The sequence below is a fragment of the Haliotis rubra genome, unplaced genomic scaffold, assembly GCF_003918875.1.
Source record: "Haliotis rubra isolate DU_JTF1 unplaced genomic scaffold, ASM391887v1 Scf222, whole genome shotgun sequence".
Lineage (NCBI taxonomy): Eukaryota > Metazoa > Mollusca > Gastropoda > Lepetellida > Haliotidae > Haliotis > Haliotis rubra.
Genome location: NW_025766248.1, coordinates 866,068 through 891,368, shown reverse-complemented (window position 1 = coordinate 891,368; position 25,301 = coordinate 866,068). Strand labels below are relative to the sequence as shown.

General features: G+C 41.7%; 1 protein-coding gene across 1 annotated transcript in view; it reads left to right on the top strand.

Annotated features, from left to right (window-relative positions):
• The window catches only part of LOC124277499, a 73,391-nt gene that overhangs the window by 6,657 nt on the left and 41,433 nt on the right, over positions 1 to 25,301 (top strand). Inside the window, 21 exon segments of the mRNA XM_046713204.1 lie at positions 618 to 690; positions 1,666 to 1,776; positions 2,123 to 2,247; positions 3,710 to 3,893; positions 4,262 to 4,330; positions 4,758 to 4,980; positions 6,022 to 6,134; positions 7,602 to 7,727; positions 11,546 to 11,740; positions 13,322 to 13,467; positions 14,644 to 14,789; positions 15,309 to 15,415; positions 16,259 to 16,356; positions 17,863 to 17,964; positions 18,699 to 18,836; positions 20,919 to 21,027; positions 21,876 to 21,992; positions 22,366 to 22,566; positions 23,704 to 23,813; positions 23,996 to 24,086; positions 24,638 to 24,775. Of these exon segments, the coding sequence (XP_046569160.1) occupies positions 667 to 690; positions 1,666 to 1,776; positions 2,123 to 2,247; positions 3,710 to 3,893; positions 4,262 to 4,330; positions 4,758 to 4,980; positions 6,022 to 6,134; positions 7,602 to 7,727; positions 11,546 to 11,740; positions 13,322 to 13,467; positions 14,644 to 14,789; positions 15,309 to 15,415; positions 16,259 to 16,356; positions 17,863 to 17,964; positions 18,699 to 18,836; positions 20,919 to 21,027; positions 21,876 to 21,992; positions 22,366 to 22,566; positions 23,704 to 23,813; positions 23,996 to 24,086; positions 24,638 to 24,775 (2,673 nt within the window). The 5' untranslated portion in view covers positions 618 to 666.

The window sequence follows — 25,301 nt, the reverse complement described above, 5'->3', positions numbered from 1 at the left end:
TACCTCCCAAGGTAGTACACAATGGAGAAACTGGAGTCACTCTTCCTCATCAAACCCTCTGGTCCCAGTTCCATTCCTCTACCCCACAAAGAAACAGATCAAATTTAGTGGGACATCATTTGATGTTCCTCTAAGTTTGGCCTGTTTTTTGTGGGGGCTAGGAGTGGAATTGGGAAGAAAGGGTTTGATGAGGTTGAGTGAGCTGGAATCTCCTCAGTGTATATTACTAGGAATTGGGACAAAATGTAAACATGATGTTGAAGTCAGTTCCTAATTATTCTGAAGCTGTAGAAGTCCCTGCTGTGTACTGTTAATAAATTTTTGTTTAGTTGTAGCTTAATGCCACATTTATCAATATTCCAGCTATACCATGTCCGCCTGTAAATAACAGTCTGACAGAGACATTAGAGAGATTATTACTATGAGCACCAGTCCGCAAAAATGGGGAAATGCATTTGCAAAGTCAGTGAACACAATCACCTATTCACATCTTACGACAAACAAGTTTGGCTGAAGACCACTACTACCAGAACTTCACAGGAATGGTTCAGATGGGTGTCACTGACAAATTACAGCACATCGAGAGAGTTATACTCAGTACCTGTTTCCTATTTCAGCTCAGTGCCAATACCTAGCAGTGTGGAGCACTTCCGTCGGGAGAGAAAGATGATCATCAAGAGAGCTATGCAGGTGAATATATATGATGTTATTTACCCAGGGTAACTCAATTACCTCTCTTTTCGTAAGTTGTTACACTTCCATTTCAACCACAAAATCGTTTGAAGAGGATTAGTTTACAGTAGCCTATCCCTCTAATCTAAACATATCGATGAAAGAAGTCATTGCATTGGTATACACTGTTTCGTTTGGTTGTTATTTAACACCGCTCTCAGCAATATTCCAGCTATATGGTGGTGGTCTGTAATAATCGAATCTGGACCAGACAATCCAGTGATCAACAGCATGAGCATCGATCTGCAAAACTGGGATATAATATAAGTTATCACATCGTGTCGAGGGATATACGGGGTTTTATCAGTCCCGAGTAAGGTTGTATTCCCCTGGGCTCGGGGAATACAACCTTACTCGGGACTGATAAAACCCTAATATCCCTCGACCGATCGATGTGATAACGCATTTATCTAGCCGAATGTTTTTACTAAATCAAAAGAAAACAATACGCATCAATTTCATTCTCAGTTGTGGCAAAACGTTTCCTTGCTGCCATGTTGACACCAGCTGATCGATTGACCTCAATTCAGCGCACGTTACTAAAGGCTTGGCGATGCACGCTTTTCTCACTTCGCGTGGTCACCGAGGCGTGGCGGGATAATATGACTTTTGTACTCCCTGCTCGCGGATCGTGACGGGTGTACATGGCATTTTATCAGAGTCACGTGAACCAATCAAAACTCGACATTCTTACATGAGGCTGGATAATGACATGTACCGGTATCAACCAAGACAGAGAGCCTGACCACCTGATCCTGTTAGTTGCCTCCTACGACAAGCACGGGTTGCTGACGGCCAATTTTAACCCGCATCTTCACGGGTGTGTATGGTGTAGCTTGGTGTAAATGCTGACTTTGTTAATGATGGATCCTGTCAGTTTTGGCAGCCATATTTTCTTTTGTGCCAATGCCTACAGTCATGATGTGTGTCCAGGTGAGCGAGGCCCAGCCACTGAGGGTACAGGCTGACCTGATGAAGACGGAGATGATGAATGCTGAAGCACCTGAATACACCCCACAGAGTCTTCCTCTACTTCTTCATCAGGTAGGAGATACCATGGCATTACACCCATAGAATGACCCTACGCAATTATTAGACACGAGAATGGGATGTCGCATCTGAGCATTGTTGCAAATAATTAATCAAGACATCTTGCAATTATATGTGACACTGTACGAAAAAATGTATTTGGCTGTCTGAAGAATATGAAGAATATTACTTATCTTGACATACAGCGTAAATACAATTTGTATGTTTTATCAATGTATAACTTTATGTTTTCTTCATCTGTTAGTTGTTTTGTTTGAAACAATTGTTTACAATTTCTATTGGATATTCGTGTAATTATGTTTTATGGTATTTGGGTATTGACCTATGTGCTTGTGTTCAGTATTTCACAGAACGGATTCAGCAGCTGGTTCAGTGCAAGCACCTGCACATGCTGAGATGGAAGAGGTTCTGTGAACACACCAGCACTATAGAAGCCCTCTACCCACTTTATCAGAAGAAACTCAGGTAAGCTGTCAATATGTCCATAGTTTATTTGAGAACAGGCAACGCAGTCTCTAATAAAGCACTGTGCAACCCTTGCACTCCTGCCCAGATCCATGTAAACATCTTAGATCTGCATTTCTTCAGACTTTCTGCTGACATTACACAACAATGCTGTAATGTAACTTTTTAGTGGTGTTGGTCTAGCATAATCTAGTGTTCGATGACATTGGTCTAATACGATCTGGTGTATGATGTTGTTGGTCTAACCTGATCTGGTGTATGATGTTTTTGGTCTAACCTGATCTGGTGTGTGATGTTGTTGGTCTAACCTGATCTGGTGTATGATGTTGTTGGTCTAACATAATCTAGTGTTCAATGACATTGGTCTAATACGATCTGGTGCATAATGTTGTTGGCAATCTCACCTCATTTGGTGTATGATGTTGTTGGTCTAACCTGATCTGGTGTGTGATGTTGTCTAACCTGATCTAACCTAATCTCTGGTGTATGATGTTGTTGGTCTAACCTGATCTGATGATTGTTGGTCTAACCTGATCTGGTGTATGATGTTGTTGGTCTAACCTGATCTGGTGTATGATGTTGTTGGTCTAACCTGATCTGGTGTATGATGTTGTTGGTCTAACCTGATCTGGTGTATGATGTTGTTGGTCTGACCTAATCTGGTGTATGATGTTGTTGGTCTAACCTGATCTGGTGTGTGATGTTGTTGGTCTAACCTGATCTGGTGTATGATGTTGTTGGTCTAACCTGATCTGGTGTATGATGTTGTTGGTCTAACCTGATCTGGTGTGTGATGTTGTTGGTCTATCTGGTGTATGATGTTGTTGGTCTAACCTGATCTGGTGTATGATGTTGTTGGTCTAACCTGATCTGGTGTATGATGTTGTTGGTCTAACCTGATCTGGTGTATGATGTTGTTGGTCTAACCTGATCTGGTGTATGATGTTGTTGGTCTAACCTGATCTGGTGTATGATGTTGTTGGTCTAACCTGATCTGGTGTATGATGTTGTTGGTCTAACCTGATCTGGTGTATGATGTTGTTGGTCTAACCTGATCTGGTGTATGATGTTGTTGGTCTAACCTGATCTGGTGTATGATGTTGTTGGTCTAACCTGATCTGGTGTATGATGTTGTTGGTCTAACCTGATCTGGTGTATGATGTTGTTGGTCTAACCCTGATCTGATGTATGATGATTGTTGGTCTAACCTGATCTGGTGTATGTATGATGTTGTCTGGTCTACTAACCTGATCCTGATCTGGTGTATGATGTTGTTGGTCTAACCTGATCTGGTGTATGATGTTGTTGGTTTAACATAATCTAGTGTTCAATGACATTGGTCTAATACGATCTGGTGCATAATGTTGTTGTCAATCTCACCTCATTTGGTGTATGATGTTGTGGTCTAACCTCATCTGGAGTGTAATGGTTTCGGTCTAACTGACCCAATGTATGCATGCAGTCACATCCTGAATGAGTACCACGACTGCGTGCAGCGCGCCCAACGCCTCAGTGTGGCCCGGGAGAGTCTACTGGAGGGCAAGGACACTCCCGTCACCGCCATCAAGATGGACGACCTGCTCATCTACCTCCGCTGGCTCATCTGCAACCTCCACTCCGTCAAACAGTTCAACCAGTATCTCAGGGTAAACAGAAACATAGTATTGTTTTACTCAGTAAACAACGTTTCTGGTTACCTGGTCTTTATATGATGGTCAAGTACCATGAGAAGAATCTGAAATTCAAAGCGCATGACAATGGTTACAACACATTTCTTGTTCAATTTTAGTAACACCTGTTTATCACAGTTCAGGAATTTTTCATGTAAGAATTGAGGATGTATAAATTAGAAATGTCTGTTAATTATCATTATTACAGGTAATTTCCAATATTTTCATCAACCCAGACTTTTTACAACATTCATAAAGCAAGTATAAAGATTTCCCCCATGAATCTTTTAACTGCAATGTACTTTTTGCGACTGAGATACTAGATCTACTGAATGTATCTACAGGTCCTCCAGTGGCTGCCAGTGAGTCACCAGTTAGAGATCACACCTCCAGACCTAGACAAAGTTGATCAGGTGAGTCTGTGTCAATATATATTGTCTGTGAACTTTAAGTGTTTTAGCAACCATTCCCACATAGGCAGTTTTCTGACATCATAATGGCTAACTAATCACATTTTGAAAAAATATTCATCAACAATGAAATTCTTCAAAGGCATTTAGAAGTTGGTGTAGTAATACAAGACAAATCTTATGGATAACAACTTCTTGATTTATCAAGAAATTATCAAGAAGTTATCCATAAGATTTGTCTTGTACAACAATGAAAGATTCCAAAATAACTGACACTCCTATGCCAAAGAAAGTAAAAGATATAAAAGACACTAGATGTAACTGAAATAGTGATCAAAGCAACACAGCAGTCAACCCCTTATTATAAAGACATTCTAAGACATTGAACAGCTGATATTTCATCCTAGTATCCCATGCTGTTCTCTTCCAGGAGGAGACAACTGGTGCCTCTCGCTTCGCATCGCGTTACGACGACGGCATGGGCCTGTTCCCAGGAAGTCGTCCTCGATCAGGACCTGCATCCAGACCAAGTTCTGCTGCCTCCACACGCTCCATATCAACCCCTGTCCCTGCCCCACCCCCTATCAACCTCACCCTCCTGTCCACCAACCCCCTCCCCTCCTCCTCCATGCTGTATGCTGCTGCTGCTGCAGGTGAGTGAAGACATCAACCTATATAATTTGTTTGTTAGTTTGTTAACACCGCACTCAGCAATATTCCAGCTAAATGATCAAGTCTTCCAGTGATCAACATCATGAACATCAATCTACACAATTGGGATACGATGACATGTGTCAACCAAGTCGACAAGACTGACCACCCGATCCCATTAGTTGACTCTTACGACAAGCATGGGTTGCTGAAGACCAATTCTAACCTGGATGTTCATGGGTCTCTTATAGTACCCTTAATTAACATGCACCAATACAATAACTCTAAAATACCCTTTCAATCTGAGTGGTTGAGTCAGTGTTTTTTGTACAAGCTGGACACGGCAAATATAACAGCCATACAACAGCCATACGACAGCAGACTGAATGATGGTCCTGTAATACTCATTTGTCTCCTTGTTTGTAGACTAATTTTGTTTTGCCCCATATAGGGCTGAACCGAATCCACTGTGAGGTAAACATACGTGTCATACATGGGTAACGAATACGAATATTGGTTATCAAATACATAACCAGCAAACACTAAATGAATTATTCATTATATTCATGTAACAATAACAGAATATATTCTCTATTTATGTAAATTGTTATGACAATGATCAGAGGCAACATAACTGTCAAATTAAATATATAAGAGTGTTGAGTATTATCCTGCCCGACTTGGATTTATTGCTTTGAAGAATAACACCCAAATGCAAGTAAAACACAATGTCTTAAATAAAAATCACAAATATATGATTCTAGTGATTGCAAATAAGGAATTGAATTCTTGAAGGCAAACGGTATAATTCACCAAATGGTGATTGAATCGTAATAGCCCCGGTGTATATATAACTATTTTAAGGGACAGCATCTTAGTGTTGATGTATCCTTAAGTCAGTGCATATTGTTAGGATGTTGGATGTTTCAGATAAATAAACTTTTTTTGGGCCTGCATAATTCAAAGGGATACTTGGCTTGGGTTGCATCAAATTCACAAAAGAATTCGTGTATACTTTATTGCTGTTGTTCCATGATTTCCAGGAGGTGGTCTGGCATCAGATGAACACAACTTGTGTCTTCCCCGTCATGTTACCGACTACGATGCCTTGAAGCCACAACTTGCCTTCCTGGTCAACATATATGGCATCCAGTTTGTAAGTGAATTTATAAACCTCGAGTGATGTCACTCTCTTGTCTTGCGAGGTTCTCCTTTTACCAAGTAAACCTCTGCGGGCAGTTTTGCGGGCATTCTCCAAGAAATCCCGGGAATTTTGTACAGAATTGCCCACATTCCCAGAGATTTTCCTCAGAATTGCCCGCGGCCGTGGTATTTTCTGAGGAATATAGCCCTTGACTTTGAATTATTTTACTTCTTTTGAAGATTGATATAACTTTGTCTTGCTATTACTGAATGCGATTGTAAAATATCACATTATTTAAAACTTCCAATATATTGTGTCGATGCCTGGTTTCAAACCTGCAACCCTTCACTTACTAGCTTGGCGGTTTTATCCACTAGGCTACGAAGGATCGCTGTGAAGAATGACATTGTTTGTCAGCATGAACCATGTGTTCCTCACAAGATGGGTCATGCGGGCAGCGTATGTGCAGGGCACGGGTAGCGCGTGCAGAGCACGTGCATTGTGCGTGCAAGGCAAGGTATCGGCTGCCAGTCACATCCCAGTTGATTTCAACAGTAAATACCAAATATTATATCTGAAATGGTTCAGTTGGTTCATAACTGACCGGCCCTCCCAAATGTCCCTCTGCCGCGGGCTAACTTTTTCAAACAAAACCTTGGAGTTGGTTTTGATCCTTCACATAACTGGGGATCACTTTATAGCAAGTCAACAGGATTACATCACACACAAAAATTGATATCTTTAGAGTAAGAGAGTGAGGATGATTTTAAGCCGATTCTAGCAATATTCCAGCAATATCACTGCAGGGAACACCAGAAATGGACTTCCCATGTTGTACCCAATGCTCACATGTTGGGAGTCAAACCTGGGACAAGCATTGACCAGCAAACCCTTTAACCTCGAGGCTTCCATACCACCCCAGATAACTTTGTGACCACAGTGAGGCAACACTAAGACAGCAATAAGAGCATATTAGCCCTAAAGTTATCTGTAATCAAGATAAAAGTTGACTGGAATGTCGACATGGCAATGTAAAACAGCAGCACAGTTATATACATCTTGCTGTGTCATCCGTCTTTTGGAGGAAAACTAGATTGTATGTGGTTTGCTAACATAGATACTAGCACAGCTAAGTGAGGCAATTCTAAACAATACAATATTTCACTGCTTCTTTCTGAAATATTTGTAACTTGACTGTTGTAAAAGTAACTGATACATACTACTTCAAAGAAGTTAAGAAACTCCCAATTCAAACAGATCTATCTGAGTGATGTGAAAGTATCAGGTTTTCTTCTATTTCGTGTGATTAGTGTGTATGTTTGACGCTGCTTGTTATGTTTCAGTGGATACAAGAAGGATTTATTGTGTGCTGACTTACTTCTGCTAAGATCTGCACCACGTTTATGGAAATGTAAGAGTTTATTTATGAAATATAAGTGTTTAGGATCCACAGACTTGAATTGATGTCATTTGTTCCAGGATTTGGACAGTATCCACAGCAGTGCTGATGAGATGGAGCTGTTTGCCGCCATCAACCGCAGGTTCAAGCACATCTTCATCAAGCAGGAACACATGAACACATTCAAGATGTATGACAGGGTTGAGGTGAGTGATGACAAGGTTGAGGTGAATGTCAGCTGTGACTGATGATGTATGACAGGGTTGAGGTGAGTGATGACAAGGTAGAGGTGATTGGGGTCAAACATTGAGTGATGGTTTTTATCTAGGTTGAGCTGAGTGAGCCAACACAAGTTACAAATAATTCTGCAGAAGCTAAGAAAAGATCTCAAGAAGCTAACAACAATGCCTAAACCTCCACGAATTTGAACAGACAAATGAATAAGGCTGCAAATGTTAAAAATATGATGGAAACTATTAAAATGAGGAAACTGTTAATATTCCATTTCACTCTATCTTTTGACAATATGGAAGAAACTTAACACTTCAGGCATGCAAGGGCAAGGACAAGGGTAAGGGAAAGGGCAAGGCTGCTTCCTCTCAGCAGCCTTTTCAGAGGAAGGGGAAGTCGGCCCCGGCTTCCCAGTAAAAGTAATTCCTCTGGAGCCCTTAGTGGTCCCGGCACAAGCAGTTGTTACACTGCCGACCGCCGGGATTCATTGCCTGTTACCCGTCGTCCCTGTCGGGTACCAACTACCTCTTTTCCTTCGGGAGTGGGAACAGGTCAACTTTTATTACCCGTACCTGGACGACTGGCTTCTCAGAGCACTCGCCACCCACTTGAGTCGGAATTCCACACGGACAGTGATGGATAATCTCACCAAGTTGGGTTGGATTATCAACCTCAAGAAATCAGAAATGGTTCCAAGACAGGATCTGGTTTTCTTGGGTGCAAGATTCGAGACACAGCAGGGATTAGTCTCTCTGTCTCGGGACCGCATTGCCAAAGTCCAGAGGATTGTTTTACAATTCCTTCAGTCCCCCAGGGCCTCAGCTCAAACATGGCTTCAGTTGATAGGCAACATGGCGGCGACAGTGGACATAGTTTGGTGTGTGCGTCTGAGGATGCGACCGGTTCAGCAAGCATTAGCGCAGCTGTGGTCCCACTCGGAGAGCTACAAGATGATTCTAGTAACTCCGGAGTGGCTTATTCCACTTGCGATGGTGGACCGACACCGGGAATCTATCCAGGAGTATACCGCTGGAGACCCCGGCGCCCACGCTCACAATTCAGACGGACGCATCCGTCACAGGGTGGGGGGTGTCCTGGGAGACCTCACAGCTTCCGGCCTTTGGTCCGAGAACGAGGCGACCCTGCACATCAATGTGCTAGAATTGAGAGCAGTCCGGTTGGTGTTCGAATGCTTCGTGGAGCAGGTTCGGAACTGGGTGATTCTAGATATGGACAACCAAACGGCGATGTCCTACATCCTGAAGCAGGGCAGTACGGTGTCTCCGTCTCTCCGTCACTCCTTCAGGAGGCGTGGCAGTTTCTACTGTGGTGTGATCAGTTCAGCACACGGGTTATGCCTGTTTATCTTCCAGGGGTGGACAACGTTCGTGCGCTCTCACGTCGTATTCTAGCCCCTCACGAGTGGTTACTCGACCAGGAGATATTTGGGATTATCTCCCAGTTGTTCGGGTCGTTCCAGGTGGATCTGTTTGCCTCTGGGGTGATGAACCAGACTCCGGTGTTTTGCTCACGGATCCCGGATCGAGCGATTGCCTCCGATGCCTTCCAGCTAGATTGCACGGACAGATCGCCTCCGATGCCTTCCAGCTAGATTGCACAGACAGGGTTCTGTGGGCTTTCCCACCAATACCACTGATCTCCAGGGTCCTATCGCAGCTAGCCACTCAGCCAGCGCAACTACTTCTGCTTCTTGCAACTCTGTTGTCGTCTCTGGTTCCCGGTAATACTCAGGTCACTCGTACAGCCATCTGTACTATTACCAATGCAGCCAGACCTTCTATCCCAGAATGGCCAGCCACACCCGGATCCTAAGATTCAGTGGGTGGCTTGGCCACTGTCCGGAATCGCCTCCAAGCAAGCGGAATTCCTGCACCAGTTGCAGACACAATTCTGGCTTCGCGAAGGGATTTGACTAACGCACAGTACGAGGATAGATGGGCCTGTTATGCGCGCTGGTGTGGAAACAGGGATTCTGATCCCTTTTCTTCGACTGTAGTCAAGGTGTTGGAATGTTTACAGTCCCAGTTAGAGGCCTGCCTAGCCGCATCTACTAGCCGAGGCTACTCCACGGCGAACTCAGCCTTCGACATTCCTGCCGAGGTTGCTCTCTAAGGACAGCACCCCCTGGTACAGCGTTTCTCAGCAGGCGTGGACAGAGTGCGGCCTGCCGTCCGACGGACGAGTCCCCCATTCCTCTTTTATGATCTGTCGGATTTGTCTCTTCAGCTTTTGAGTTGGAAAACGGCATTTTTAGTGGCGGTCACATCTGGTAGACATACATGCTATGTCATCAGATCCGGCACTTACTATTTTTCATAAGGATAGGGTACGCATTCGCTTACCTGACTCCTACCGCCCTAAGATCGCAAGCATGTTTCATGTTACAGCGCCTATCGATCTTCCCGCCTTTACACTTCCTGCTTCGTCTCGTAACACGAAACGCTGAGTGCACGTGTTAGACGCATGCAGACACTTAAAGCGTACATAAAGAGAACGACGTCTCTCCGTAAGGAGAAACAGCTGTTCTGCTGCTACGGCCGGGGCAAGGCTGGTCATCCGGCTACTACACAAACCTTATCGAGATGGTTTGTGTCAGCAATTTGTATGGCTTACATACATAAAGGCCTATCTCCCCACGAGGGGTTGAAGGCTCATTCGGTTCGAGGAGTAGCCACCTCCAAGGCGTATGCTGCTGCTCTGCCCATTGAGGAGATCTGCTCCGCGGCTATATGGAGCCAACCGAGTACGTTCATCCATCATTACCAGTTGGACAAACACTCATGTGAACGTGCTCGGTTTGGCCAGACGGTTCTCCGCAGTGGACAGAGTAGCACCTCTCAAGCTGATTGAGCTTTCCCGATGATGTACTCTGTTTTACACTTGGTGTCAGGTTTATTCATTCCCCCTTTTTATCGATGATGGTATCTGGTGTGTTTTTTTATTCCTGTTCTACTTTGGTATATCGATGCCTTACTTTTACTCTCCATTTTCCCACACTTGGCTAGCTGTGTGCTATGGACAGTAGTTTGTTTTGGTGAGTTCCCCTTATTTACACACCTCCAACGTTTAGGTTGGGGTTGGGGTTTATTACTGGGGGGGTGACACCGATAAGCCAATCGGCATATAGGCTTTGACAATCCGGGTCCTCGCCCTACCCACGCCCGACGCCTTGATTGACATTGGCAGTCAGGTGACTAGGTAAGTGTAATTCTCTATTTTCATACGGTTGTAGATTGTTACTTCGATTGGATCACTTTGTCAGACAGAATACCACTCCCGGCTTCTTTGTCTTTGGGAGTCTGTCTTATGCTTATATGTACCCCAAGGAGGACTTCTTCTGAAAAAGAATTATACAAACCTGTAGAGGTTATGAATTCTTTGAAGAAAGTCCTCCACCTGCCTCCCCTCATTCTGTCTGATCCGTTCAGCATGAAAAGTGAGGTGCGAGGTTGACGGCTAGAGTTACCTGCTCTTGCCTGTAGGGGGCCCCTCGGGGGTCCTGTAGGGGTGGTCTCACAAGAAAAAACATGTTTTTTGTTTTGTAAATATTTTATTAAAATATAGTTACAACTGTCGTAAGTTTTAAAATGGACATTTTAATGCTTATATGTACCCCAAGGAGGACTTTCTTCAAAGAATTCATAACCTCTACAGGTTTGTATAACTTTATTGTGATCTGCTGAACAAAGCATGGTTTTGTACTATTGGGGTTATATGCTACCTTTTAGACAAATAAACTATTAAAACATTTTTTGTAAAATTGTGCTTGTAGGCCGGGCAGGAGGCATGGGGTTCTGACTCCCCAAACCACGCCCTCCTGAAGGATGCCAACTGGCAGTCATTCATCACTCTCAAGTCAAAGAAGGATTCTACCCAGGAGAAGCGATGGACTCAACTCCGTCAGACCAACAACGTTGATGAAGTTCTGCGAGTCCAAGCTCACTTCCTCCATGTGACTGATGCAGAGGTAGGTTGGATGCATGATTTTGTCTCTGCTCACCTGTAAACTACTGGGTTTTGTAACATTTTTTTTTTGCATTTGTTTGCTAGACACTAATAAACTAGGGTAGTGATCATTTATTTTGCATATTGTAAGAAAATAGGCAGATTGTCTAGAACCTGGAACTCTGGTGTCAGTATATGTGAACTACTGTAAGCTAAATGTAGCAGACAGAATTAAATTGTTGTATGACTCTTGTCTTGACTAACTTCTTTGAGTAGTCTTCATTTTGCAGGCTAGTGAGATATTCTGCATAACACACTGTAAGACTCCAGCAAGGACTAGTTGAAAATACTAGCCTGAGCTAATCGTTATCTGCAGATTTCGGTCTTTTTATATGGAATCAGCCAAAGATATTTTACTGGTGACTTTGGCTTCCAACCGGTGACTGAAGTCAGAATACAGTCTGAATAGAATGTTTCATTCAAATACATGCAAAAGATATAAAACACAAACAATTCATCTGTTTAGCAGAAATACTTTCAAAATCAGAGCAGACAACAACTTTTCACCTCAAGGTGAGCTTCAGTACCTCAGCACTATAGTTTAATACTTAAACTAAGAATAGTCTCAAATGAGAGAAAATGAGATGAAATTTGCTATTTCCTAAGTAATCATATATGGTTTAGACTGTTGGGGAGATACTCTTAGTGTTGAAGCCAGCTTTACGTGTTGTGCCACTTGCTCTGCTTAATTCATGGTCCTGGCACACAGACATCCAAGTTACCTTCCAGAGAGCAACTGGTTCCTGTTTTTTATGGAACCTTTTTAAATGATCAAGAAAGGTGTCAATGAATATCAACAAACTTGAGCTTCTGGTTAACATAATGATTCATAGGCATGAATATTAAACTTGTATGTTGTTATTTTCTCAGTTTGGCAAGAATTTTACTTCATTGATTGAAAATGTCACCATCTTGTCTGTTCTTGCTCATTTCACTTTCACTGAATGTAAACATGTTGGTGTGTATGATAAGCCAGCCCAGCTGTTTCTACAGAGCTAGATAGTTAACTTGAGAAGTTCCATCCTGTCTCAACGAAATCATATCATTTGCTCTGATTTGATACCTCTCTCCATCAGTAGCTGATGAATCCTTAGTCAGAGGACACATAAAGAGAACACTAAGCAAGATTAGTACAACCCATGAAATTGAAGGATGAAGTATGAATTTTTAAACCAAAGGGAACTCTAAATATCAAACATGTCTCAGTTACTGTATGTTTGGAAATACACACACAAATACGCACCAGCATCCAAAACTGTTAGGTCTCCACATGCAGCTTTTACTTTTGTTGTCACTAGCATAATAATGCAAACTTTGTATCTTTGTTTTCAGTATTATTTATTTGTCCACATACAAAACAATTCTGCACTGTTTTATTTATATTTGAAAGATCTGTATGGCCATTACCTGAAAAAAAGAAAATTCACTTAAAGACATAGTTACTTAGGTGACCATTTTGTTGACAAGACCTACACTAGGTGATACAGGTCTTTGTCTTGTCAATGTTTGCTGCACTGCATGTCTGATTTGGTTTGGCACACAGACAGTTCAAGACACCCTGCGCCAACAGGCAGGCATGGTACGCGACCCTCCGCATGTGCAAGCTGCTTCTGTGACGTCACACCGCACCCGTAGCAACACCGTGCAGGTGTGGAAAAAGATATACTCTAACCCAGAACTGTACACTGAGTAGGTACTTTCTCTGTGATTCACACAAAATCTGTGATTGTTTATAGTTTCACATTTCACTGTTTTGCATACCATCTATTCTTTTGTATTAAATCTGATTATCTTATAACATATGATTTTCAGTGTTTCATATTCATATGATTTTGTTGACATTACATTCAATATCTAGTGTTTAAAAGCATGAATAATGTGAATGCAGTTTTATTTGTTGCTTTCAGTCAGCTTATTTTGTTTTATCATTTATTTTTGTAAACAAAAATGAAGACTAGACAAACCAGTGGTTGATACCATGAGCATGCTAATCATTATAAGCCCAATAGAATATACCAGTCTTCTTGTCAGTGTGAGATACTGAGAGGGTAAGCATCCTTGAATCTTCACAAGGATCATTTATAAGAAATCTTTTTCCCATTTAATATTTCCAAGTGCTCAGCAACTCAAATTTACCTAAATGCATACACATGTGGTATTTCAGGCTAAAAATAGGTCCCCAGCAGCCTTTCCTGGCTGTGAGAGGTGGCTCAGTGGTTCAGGTTGTCTTGGTGACTTGCTGAATGGGTGTCATTGTATCCCACTTGTGTAGAATGATTTAACATGCTGCTGTCATATAGCTGAAATATTGCTGAGAATAATGTTTAACATCAAACAAACAAACACACAAGCATACAAACAGACTTGAATACACTTTCCTTATGACACTTCTTCTGAAACCGGGGGCGGTGGGGTAGCCTAATGGTTAAAGCGTTGGCTCATCACGCCGAAGACCCGGGTTCGAATCCCCACATGGGCACAATGTGTGAAGTCCATTTCTGGTGTCCCTGCCGTGATGTTGCTGGAATATTGCTAAAAGCGGCGTAAAACCAAACTCAGTCAGTCAGTCTTCTGAAACCCCTGTGATATAACAAAATCAGTGTGTTATACAATAGTCACAATGGCTCCCTAGTATAAATAGTAAAGAATGGGTGAATACCAGGGGAGACAACCTGTGTTTATGTGACTTGCTGCTCTCACTATCAGCCACTGGTTTTTCTGGTCAAGTCATAATCTTTAGAGGCCACAATGACTAAGACATAACCTTGCTGGCTATAAATTTTATTTTCATTCACAAAAATATTTTTCAGATGAAATTCTTGTTAAACATTCCATGTCACAAATAGGATGGTTTGTTTGTTCCAGTGCTGAGAGGCAGGATCAGGCCAGCCCACAGGAGTTTGATGAGAGGGACCTAGAGAACGTCAACTTCAGTGGGAGTCAGACCAGGGCTTCTAGTGCTCGTAAAAGGAAGGACAGTTACGATTACGTGAACACAGTGCAGATGCTGGGTATGCGCTAAATATATCAAGTATATAAAAAATTGGTCTTCAGGTTATGAATTTTGTCTTTATTCTTCTGTTTTGAAAGATTTAGAGGTTGTCAATCCCCACAGTTTCATTGAATGGCTGGAATCTAAAATCATCAGCCTTCCAGCCATTTGTATGACATAATCTGAATATGCCATGACTTCTTTCAAACAAACAAACACTAATGAGTGTAACATCTTAAGGAGATTTATGAAAATATAGAAGCTGAAATTATATATATTGTTACATATGAGATCATTTACAAGTTGATGGTTAATCCAAATAACAAATAACTAGGACCTTGCTCTTGAACATGGCACTCACAGGGTAGGGAGATGATAGCTATTCGCAATTCCGATGTCGATACTGGTCTGTGTGTATTGCCAGCTTGTGTGTGGGGACTGTGTAAGATTCTTGTACAAAGATCACTGTTTGTTATTTTGTGAATCTGTGACTCAAATGTTGTAGTGTAAGTGTTGATAATGTGGTGTTCTATCCCAGGTCTTGATGAAGGAGAACATAACCAGAACGCCTCTGTCAACATCCAGGGGGCATACCTCTCCTTCCTTCAGTTGAGGCATCTGAGGCTGAGAGATCTCCGCAGATCAGTTAGTGCTGACTCTCTTTAGCTTTATATTGTGTGTGTGTGTTGGGGGTGAGAGGGGGGGTGGGAAGAGGAGGAGACATGCAGTGTTTTCTTTCTTAGCTGAACAAGTGGAGAATTGTTGAACAGTTGTATATGAAACAGGCCTCCATCTCTTCAGATTTTCCTCTCACCATGATATAACTGTAATTCTGTTCTGTGATTCATTTACGTGACGGTTGTATTGATGAATAATGGAATCATGAATAATGTTAATTGTATTCATCACCAACTGATTCTCTAACACCTGCTTATGCTATGAATACACATTGCCATTTAGAAAGTGGGGTAGATGTACTTATACCGATACCACTAAACCTATTTATTTGCGCGTGATCAGAAGGAAGTTTAGGGTTAGGGTCAGCAAGGTTAGGGTTAGGGTTAGACTCCTATATACAACAACCGGAAGTAGCTACAACAATGGTACCAGTATAAGTAAAGTGCTCCAAATGTAGCACATGTTATATTGGGTATTACACTTTCTCAGTAAAGTGCACATACTAATACTTTTGTCAGGTTGAGTCCCATCTGAGATTGGAACTCACACTCTCAGAGTCAGACACCTAATCGCTAGCATAGAAAGTCAGTCATCTAATCAGCTCAGCCTGTGACTGCGGCTTATACCAAAAAAATGGAAGTCGGTTAACAGGTAGTCTAGGCTGCATGGGACCCAACCCAACAAAACTACTAGAATCTGTGCTTTACTGAGAAAGTGTAATCCCAGATATACATGTGTTCCACCTGTTTATACTGTTGGCATCTAACGTAATCTGGCAAATCTAGTTCTAATCCTGAAGGTATTTTGCAGTGTCTCAGCATCATGAACTACTTCCGCTCCATCGAGAGATCCCTGACCATCAACGATGGGGGACTGTCACATGAATCAGGCAGCATGAAGAGACAAAGGTTTGTAGATTGTTGAGAGGCCAGGCTCTGTTGCCTAGTGGATAGAGCAATTGTAACACAAAGATGATGTACCAGTTGATCATTGAACAAGTAACACTTAACTTAGACTTGCTACACAACACTCAAGGCACAATTATGATAGCGACTCTAGTGGATGAAGCATCGTCACATAAACAGATCACGTATCAATTGATGATTGGACAAATAACACATCACATAACTTAGACTTGCTACACAACACTCAAGGCACAATTATGATAGCGACTCTAGTGGATGAAGCATCGTCACATAAACAGATCACGTATCAGTTGATGATTGGACAAATAATACATCACATAACTTAGACTTGCTACACAACACTCAAGGCACAATTATGATAGCGACTCTAGTGGATGTAGCATCTGTGACATAAACAGATCACATATCAATTGATGATTGGACAAATAACACATCACGTAACTTAGACTTGCTACACAACACTCAAGGCACAATGATAGATAACTCTAGTGGATGAAGCATCTGTCACATAAAACAGATCACATATCAATTGATCATTGGACAAATAACACATCACATAACTTAGACTTGCTACACAACACTCAAGGCACAATTATGATAGCTTACTCTAGTGGATGAAGCATCGTCACATAAACAGATCATCGATCAATTGATCATTGGACAAATAACACATCACATAACTTAGACTTGCTACACAACACTCAAGGCACAATTATGATAGCGACTCTAGTGGATGAAGCATCTGTCACATAAACAGATCACATATCAATTGATCATTGGACAAATAACACATCACATAACTTAGACTTGCTACACAACACTCAAGGCACAATTATGATAGCGACTCTAGTGGATGTAGCATCTGTGACATAAACAGATCACATATCAATTGATCATTGGACAAATAACACATCACATAACTTAGACTTGCTACACAACACTCAAGGCACAATTATGATAGCGACTCTAGTGGATGAAGCATCTGTCACATTAACAGATCACATATCAATTGATCATTGGACAAATAACACATCACATAACTTAGACTTGCTACACAACACTCAAGGCACAATTATGATAGCGACTCTAGTGGATGAAGCATCTGTCACATAAACAGATCACATATCAATTGATCATTGGACAAATAACACATCACATAACTTAGACTTGCTACACAACACTCAAGGCACAATTATGATAGCGACTCTAGTGGATGAAGCATCTGTGACATAAACAGATCACGTATCAATTGATCATTGGACTTGCTGCACACAACTCAAGGTACAATGACGAGGAGCTCTCCTCTGAAAATATACATAGTAAAAGTATAAGTCATCTTAAACTCACTTAAAAGCTTTGCCCCAGTAACACTGAAATATTTTCCTGCAGTATGTCAGTGATTGCATCCCAAGACACTAAGTTACCTCCCCTTGCCCTAAAGATGAATTAGGTGTAGTCTGAAATGAGTTGTTTTTGTTATATTTCCAGTGCACAGAACCATCGTCGCAACACAGAGACGGATGGTACAGTCGGAGGTGGTGGTGGTCTCGGGTCTCACAGCTACCTCCACAACACACCGGCAGACTTCAAGTAAGCCTTGCCGAAGTGACACCGGCCCATTGGGGATATTCCATCCTCTGTTCTAGTTCCTAATGACAAGGGTGGTCCGGTTATCAAAGATCAAAATATGATGTGCAGAGTTGTATCCATTAGCATTCTGGAAACCTATGATTGTGCAGTTTGAATCCCGTGTTGGTTTCTCAGCACCATACCTGTGCTTGTGGTTTCTTCACAGTGGTAAACATCTGAGATTTGCACCACTTTAGGCTGTCTGCCCATACTGAGCTGACATACTGTGATATAACTAGAATACTGTTTAAAGTGGAGTAAGCAACACTCAGTCAATTAATACTCTTCATCATCTGATGATACACAAGAGGATGCTGTGTCTACAGGATCAGAGTTGGGTACTGGAAGTACGTTCTTGATCAATCCGTGGCGGTGGGGTAGTCTAGTGGTTAAAGTGTTTGCTCATCACGCCGAAGACCCGGGTTCGATTCCCCATTTGAGTACAATGTGTGAAGCCCATTTCTGGTGTCCCCTGCCGTGATATTGCTGGAATATTGCTAAAATTGGCGTAAAACAATACTCTCTCACTCACTCTTGATCAGTCCCATATATCCTTCAACATTTCTTCATGATATAAAGCAACGTTTAGATTTTTCTCTTTTAGATTACACAATTAATCTAATACCTGTCTGAAACAAAACAGGATTGTTAATCATTTTTCAGATACACCTTCACTTATAATTCTATATTTACAGAATGAGTGAGTCAGAATTTATAGAATTCTCAGAGGTAGAAAACCATGATGACTTCTACACCATTGAGGAGGGCCGCATCCACGTTGTGGACCAGAGAGGTTATTACATCATGTATGACACGGCTGTCACAGATGTAGAGTGAGTGCCACCATGTTCCTATTTCTCTACTCTAGATACTCTTAGTGTAACGAGACCCATGAAGGTCCGGGTTAGAATATTGATCTTCAGTAACCCATGCTTGTCGTAAGAGGCGACTAACAGAATCGGGGGGTCAGGCTCGCTGCCTTGGTTGACACGTCATCGGTTCCCAATTGTGCAGATCGATGCTTATGCTGATGATCACTGGATTGTCCGGTCCAGACTCGATTATTTACAGACCGCCGCCATATAGCTGGAATATTGCTGAGTGCTGCTTAGAGCACATGTCAGGAGAGTGTTAGTTCAGTGGTTCGATCACCAGTACGTGTCGTACTTGTCGTACCAATAGACTCTTAGTGTAACGAATAGAGCATATGTCAGGAGATTGTTAGTTCAGTGGTTCAATCACCAGTACGTGTCGTACCAATAGACTCTTAGTGTAACGAATAGAGCATATGTCAGGAGATTGTTAGTTCAGTGGTTCGATCACCAGTACGTGTCGTACCAATAGACTCTTAGTGTAACGAATAGAGCATATGTCAGGAGATTGTTAGTTCAGTGGTTCGATCACCAGTACGTGTCGTACCAATAGACTCTTAGTGAAATGGATAGAGCATATGTCAGGAGATTGTTAGTTCAGTGGTTCGATCACCAGTACGTGTCGTACCGATAGACTCTTAGTGTAACGAATAGAGCACATGTCAGGAGAGTGTTAGTTCAGTGGTTCAATCACCAGTACGTGTCGTACCAATAGACTCTTAGTGAAATGAATAGAGCATATGTCAGGAGATTGTTAGTTCAGTGGTTCAATCACCAGTGCATGTGTGTCGTACCGATAGACTCTTAGTGTAACGAATAGAGCATATGTCAGGAGATTGTTTAGTTCAGTGGTTCGATCACCAGTACGTGTCGTACCAATAGACTCTTAGTGTAAATGAATACAGCACATGTCAGGAGATTGTTAGTTCAGTGGTTCGATCACCAGTACGTGTCGTACCAATAGACTCTTAGTGTAACGAATAGAGCACATGTCAGGAGATTGTTAGTTCAGTGGTTCAATCACCAGTACGTGTCGTACCAATAGACTCTTAGTGTAACGAATAGAGCATATGTCAGGAGATTGTTAGTTCAGTGGTTCGATCACCAGTGCGTGTCGTACCAATAGACTCTTAGTGTAAAATGGATAGAGAGTTGTTAGTTCATATGTCAGGAGATTGTTAGTTCAGTGGTTCGATCACCAGTACGTGTCGTACCAATAGACTCTTAGTGTAACGAATAGAGCACATGTCAGGAGAGTGTTAGTTCAGTGGTTCAATCACCAGTACGTGTCGTACCAATAGACTCTTAGTGAAATGAATAGAGCATATGTCAGGAGATTGTTAGTTCAGTGGTTCGATCACCAGTACATTAGTCGTACCAATAGACTCTTAGTGTAACGAATAGAGCATATGTCAGGAGAGTGTTAGTTCAGTGGTTCGATCACCAGTACGTGTCGTACCAATAGACTCTTAGTGTAACGAATAGAGCACATGTCAGGAGAGTGTTAGTTCAGTGGTTCGATCACCAGTACGTGTCGTACCAATAGACTCTTAGTGTAACGAATAGAGCATATGTCAGGAGATTGTTAGTTCAGTGGTTCAATCACCAGTACGTGTCGTACCAATAGACTCTTAGTGTAACGAATAGAGCACATGTCAGGAGAGTGTTAGTTCAGTGGTTCAATCACGAGTACATGTCGTACCAATAGACTCTTAGTGTAACGAATAGAGCATATGTCAGGAGATTGTTAGTTCAGTGGTTCGATCACCACCCCACACCACCTCACCTCACCTCACCGCACCTCACCTCACCTCACCTCACCTCACCTCACCATACCATAATTCAGGTACACATGTCCTTGGAACATTTTTTTTATGAGTTGTGTCCCATTCCTTCCTACAGACTCCACAAATTCTTTCCCAGGACCTTATCTTACTTTGCTAAGATGTCATTGCACAAGATGTCATTTCTCATTTTACTTGAGCTCTCTGCCTGTGCCTCTGTATTCCTGTTGTTGCAATAACCTGTCTATACGATGTTCAGACACTTGGAGAAGGACTTCATGCTGATAGCCACTCACTTCATAGAGAAGGACCGAGATCTTCGCATGTCCACCAGGATCAAACTCAGCGAGTCATCCCGACGACGAACGGTTAGCACAATGTCAATTTACAGTAAAACCAGAGCTTCAAATGAGCTGCATATTTGTGTAAAATACACTCAAATTAATGTTGATACACAAGTCAATGCAGTGTACAAGTACTTGTGATTTAATGTTTCAAACAAATAGTATAACAACACTCTGCATAACTACCCAATGTAGCCTTGTCAACTTCCATACTGGCATGTCTGTACACATCTTGATTTAATCAGGTATAACCTATTCATAAACACTACTGCAGTGAAAACTTTCATGTTTCTTCAAATCTTGGCCATTGGTCAAAAGTACCCAATAGACTGGATCAAACGGGTTAAAATATTTTGAATACCCCAAGACAACTGTCATATGCGTAGTGACAATGATGACTTTTAAACTCAAGGACTTAAAGCATTTACTGAAACCCTGGCAAATCTTGTACACATGGAGCTCCATTATCTTGATTCATTGTTTAAAGAAATGTAACTTCTTGGCATATAGTGCACCGCCTCCGTGTTGTAGTGGTTAGAGCATCCGCCCGGAGAGCGGAAGGTCGCGGGTTCGATCCTCGACCGCGTCATACCAAAAGACGTTAAAATATGGTATTTGTTGGTCCCTGCCAGGCACTCGGCATTAATGGGTACAACAAGGACTGGTCGGCTCGGGAGTCAGTATAATGTGTCTGAGTGGGGTATTCATGCTTCACTGCGGCATGGTATCTCAGTGGGCTAGCACTATAAAACCAGCTTCAGTCTGGTCTAGTACAAGCAGCCGCACATACACATACACACGCAAGTTAAGGGTTCAAGTTTGGCAAGTTTGGTTCTGCTTTAAGCATTCCTGTAAGCATATTTGTGTTACAGCAAAACAGTGCTGGAGACTTCGACATAGAGAGTTACGCCCATCAGGAGCTGGACAGGTTTGGTGTGATGCTGGACTTGTGGAGCAATGAAGCGGCCTTCCTAGAGTGTAAGAGAGAGGTCAGTGTCTCCCACATTCCTCTGATGGAAAAGAAATATTTAGGAAGCATAGTTTGAGGAACGAGATTATGTGAGCACTTCAAGATATATCAAAAAAAGAAGATAGGCAGTCAAACACCATTTTGTCAAAGCTGAAGGGACGTGCCTAAAATTTAATACTTCTAGCTATTCGAGGTTCGATACAACTGTAAAATGCTGACTAAATGAGGAATATGCAGAGATCAAACTTTTACTTCAAGACAACTGTTTGACACCACAAAGTTTGACACTATGGTGTTTGACTGTATGTGGATGTTTGATTTGATATCCAATGTCACTCAGGTGAGATTCTCTATTTCACATTGTCATTAAGCACATGTGTCTCGACATTCAGCTCCTGGACTGTTACTTTGAAGCCTACCAGCATGTGTTTGACCGTGACGAGCGGAGGTCACTGGCCCAGGTTATCACCGACATCATACACAAACGACCAAGGTTTGACTTCAGCTCAGCCTACTTTGTGAAGACCTACAGGGCAGAGTGTGTTCTGCTGAGGCAACAGGCTACGCTCGTCAAGACCATTCTGGATAAACAGGTAACAATGTGTATTATGTGAAGCTAACCAGTTATGTTTTCATGATTTTGACCCTATATTTGGAAAACTGACATCTAATTTAATTAAACCCAAATTCCCGATCTCATTAATTATATAATATTAGGGTGGCCGACTCTTTCTTAATACTTTAATTAATCTGCTAAGCCGTGTCATATCTTGACAGATTAATTTAAGTGATGTGAAAAAATTGTGTGATCCTTCACTTTTTCTGAGTGGTACAGTTTTGTAATAATTGAATTAATGCTTGGTCATAATGCTTATGAATGTTGTATGGTATTCTGAAAATTACAGAAATTCTGCAAAATGTTGTTGAAATATGTGCAGCCTTTGAAATGTTGCAACTATGTGAAGTATTCCTATGTACATGTATAGCACACTGATAACAAATCTGATAACAGTAAGCAACAAGGGTGCCAGAGAGGAGATGGATGGGTGACTGTGTGCAAATTTGACTCCAGAGAGTTTCTAGGGCTTCACGTCCCTCCCCACAATGAAGCCCATATTACATCCCCTTACAAAGAGACTTTGTTTTATGAAGCCCATATTACATGTAGTGTCTCCTTACAAAGAGACTTTGTTTTAGATATACCTCTGTTCAGCAATATATGGGTACCCGGTAGGATGAGATTGCCTCATCACTATAAACCATGTCTCATGAAGTTTTTGAAAGGCATTTAGAAGTTAGACAAACATGATTACATGACACGTTTTAGGATAACAACTTTCTTATTCTTTATAAGACTTTTCAGAGCTGATTCTTGTTCCTTCATGAAGGAGCAAGAGGTAGTTCTGAAACGTCGTATAAAGAATAAAAAAGAAGTTGTTATTCATAAAACGTGTCATGTATTCATTCTTGTGTCTCATAGCACATAAGAAAGGTATGATACTTTATGGATGACTTTTTTTTTTATTACATTAAATGTGAGTTGTCATCCATAAATTATCATACCTTTCTTATTATTTATTAACTTCTAAAATGCAGGTTGGGTTTTATACTCCCTAAGAAATTGAGAACATGATTTAAGAGCACACGGATCCATTGACTGGGGAAATAATTGTATGGTGCTGTGAGGAGGGATTTGACATATTACAATTGTTCTTATTATCATTACTTAGGTTGAGGAGCAGAGAGAGTACACCCAGAGGGTGTGTCGAGACGGGGACACAGAGTTCGGCCTTCCATACAGGATTGTACCCAAACAGCCAGTCTCCATCAACCTCAGCAGGTTAGTTGTTAGGTGTTACAGTGCACATTGGCCACTTGCATCCTTCAAATTTAAGATCATGCAAATAAGAATGTTTTACATAATCCCTCAGAAGCATTTATGTCATTAAAGTACAGAAAAAAGCACATTGTTATGTGAGACACATATTGAAAGTGACAGTATTCTGCTTGTTCCTTGTACAGACCTGCCCTGAAGAACGTGTTTATGCTGGAGTTCCACCCTACCCTGGCCATAGCCAGCAGGATCCCCGAGGCCCTAGAACATGCACTCTTAGTAAGTCTTACATCCTAAAAAAAATCAGGAAGATTATTTTCAGAATCAAATGGCAGTCTCTTATCTGAAAAATATATTGTCCAGTATGCTACGGTTAATTGAGGTCATCCAGTGGTTGAAGTCCTGAAGTCAGTACTATCTTTATAAGTAGCAAATGAACTTGGAGGCTGCTATATGTGAATGAAACTTTCTGTTATCTGTATCCAGTTCCTAATGACCAAACATAAATAATCAGTTATATTTGCACTGTGACATCAGCACTGTTGACTGATGATTGAATCTGGTTAAATAAATGTTGAACTGAGATAATCTTATGGCTGAAATGAGATTTTTGGACTGACATTATGAGCCTTATTGGTGAATTGAGGTATCCTAATATGTGAAATTCAAATTCAAATTGCTTACTTATTTTCATCAAGGGGTTGAATTGGAGTAACATAACATTAGCTGGTGCGTTAAATCAAACAGAAATAGACATACAGTTGAAACCTCTTTATGAACTGTGTCATATGGCAGCGATGAAACCCTCACATCTTCTACATCCCCCCCAGGAGCTGATCCACATCCACAAGCCGGAGTCGGTGTTCGACACGCTGATGATGGAGAAGAAGATGCTGGAGGTGGCGCAGCGAGAGTGGGACAGGATGGAGAACATGGGGGCCTCCTACTCCCCCCAGCTGCAGAAAGATGTCAGTACAGTTCCGATGTAGTTACCACTCTCGATTGTCTAGCTTATGTTCATTCTGTTATCATGTGTATATGAGGGACATTCACCTTCATAGTATTCTTTTGTGTGTGGTTCAAATCACAGACTAAAAATAGACATCCACTGAAATAACACTTTCATGGTTGCAGCAAACAGTGATTCCAGAACACAGTCTAACTGTGTACTGTCTCAAATGCAACTGAAAATGCCATTACCATCAGTTGTTCCCTCCTCTGTTAGAGTACATTATGACAGTCTTTGCATGGTACAGGATTGGGATTTTGAAAGTAGATCTCTGCTACACAGAAGAGGCATTGTTTAGATTTCAAGCTCATGTACCCAATACTTCCTGTGCTAACAGATTGAGGTGGTGATGTCACATTGAAATGAAGTTATGGTAGTGCAGGGTATTTATGATAATAGGATGGCGATTTAAAGCCTGGGATAGTCGAGGATGTCTCCTTACTCACTTGCCTTCTTTATTTTATTCACAAATGTTGTTACATGTT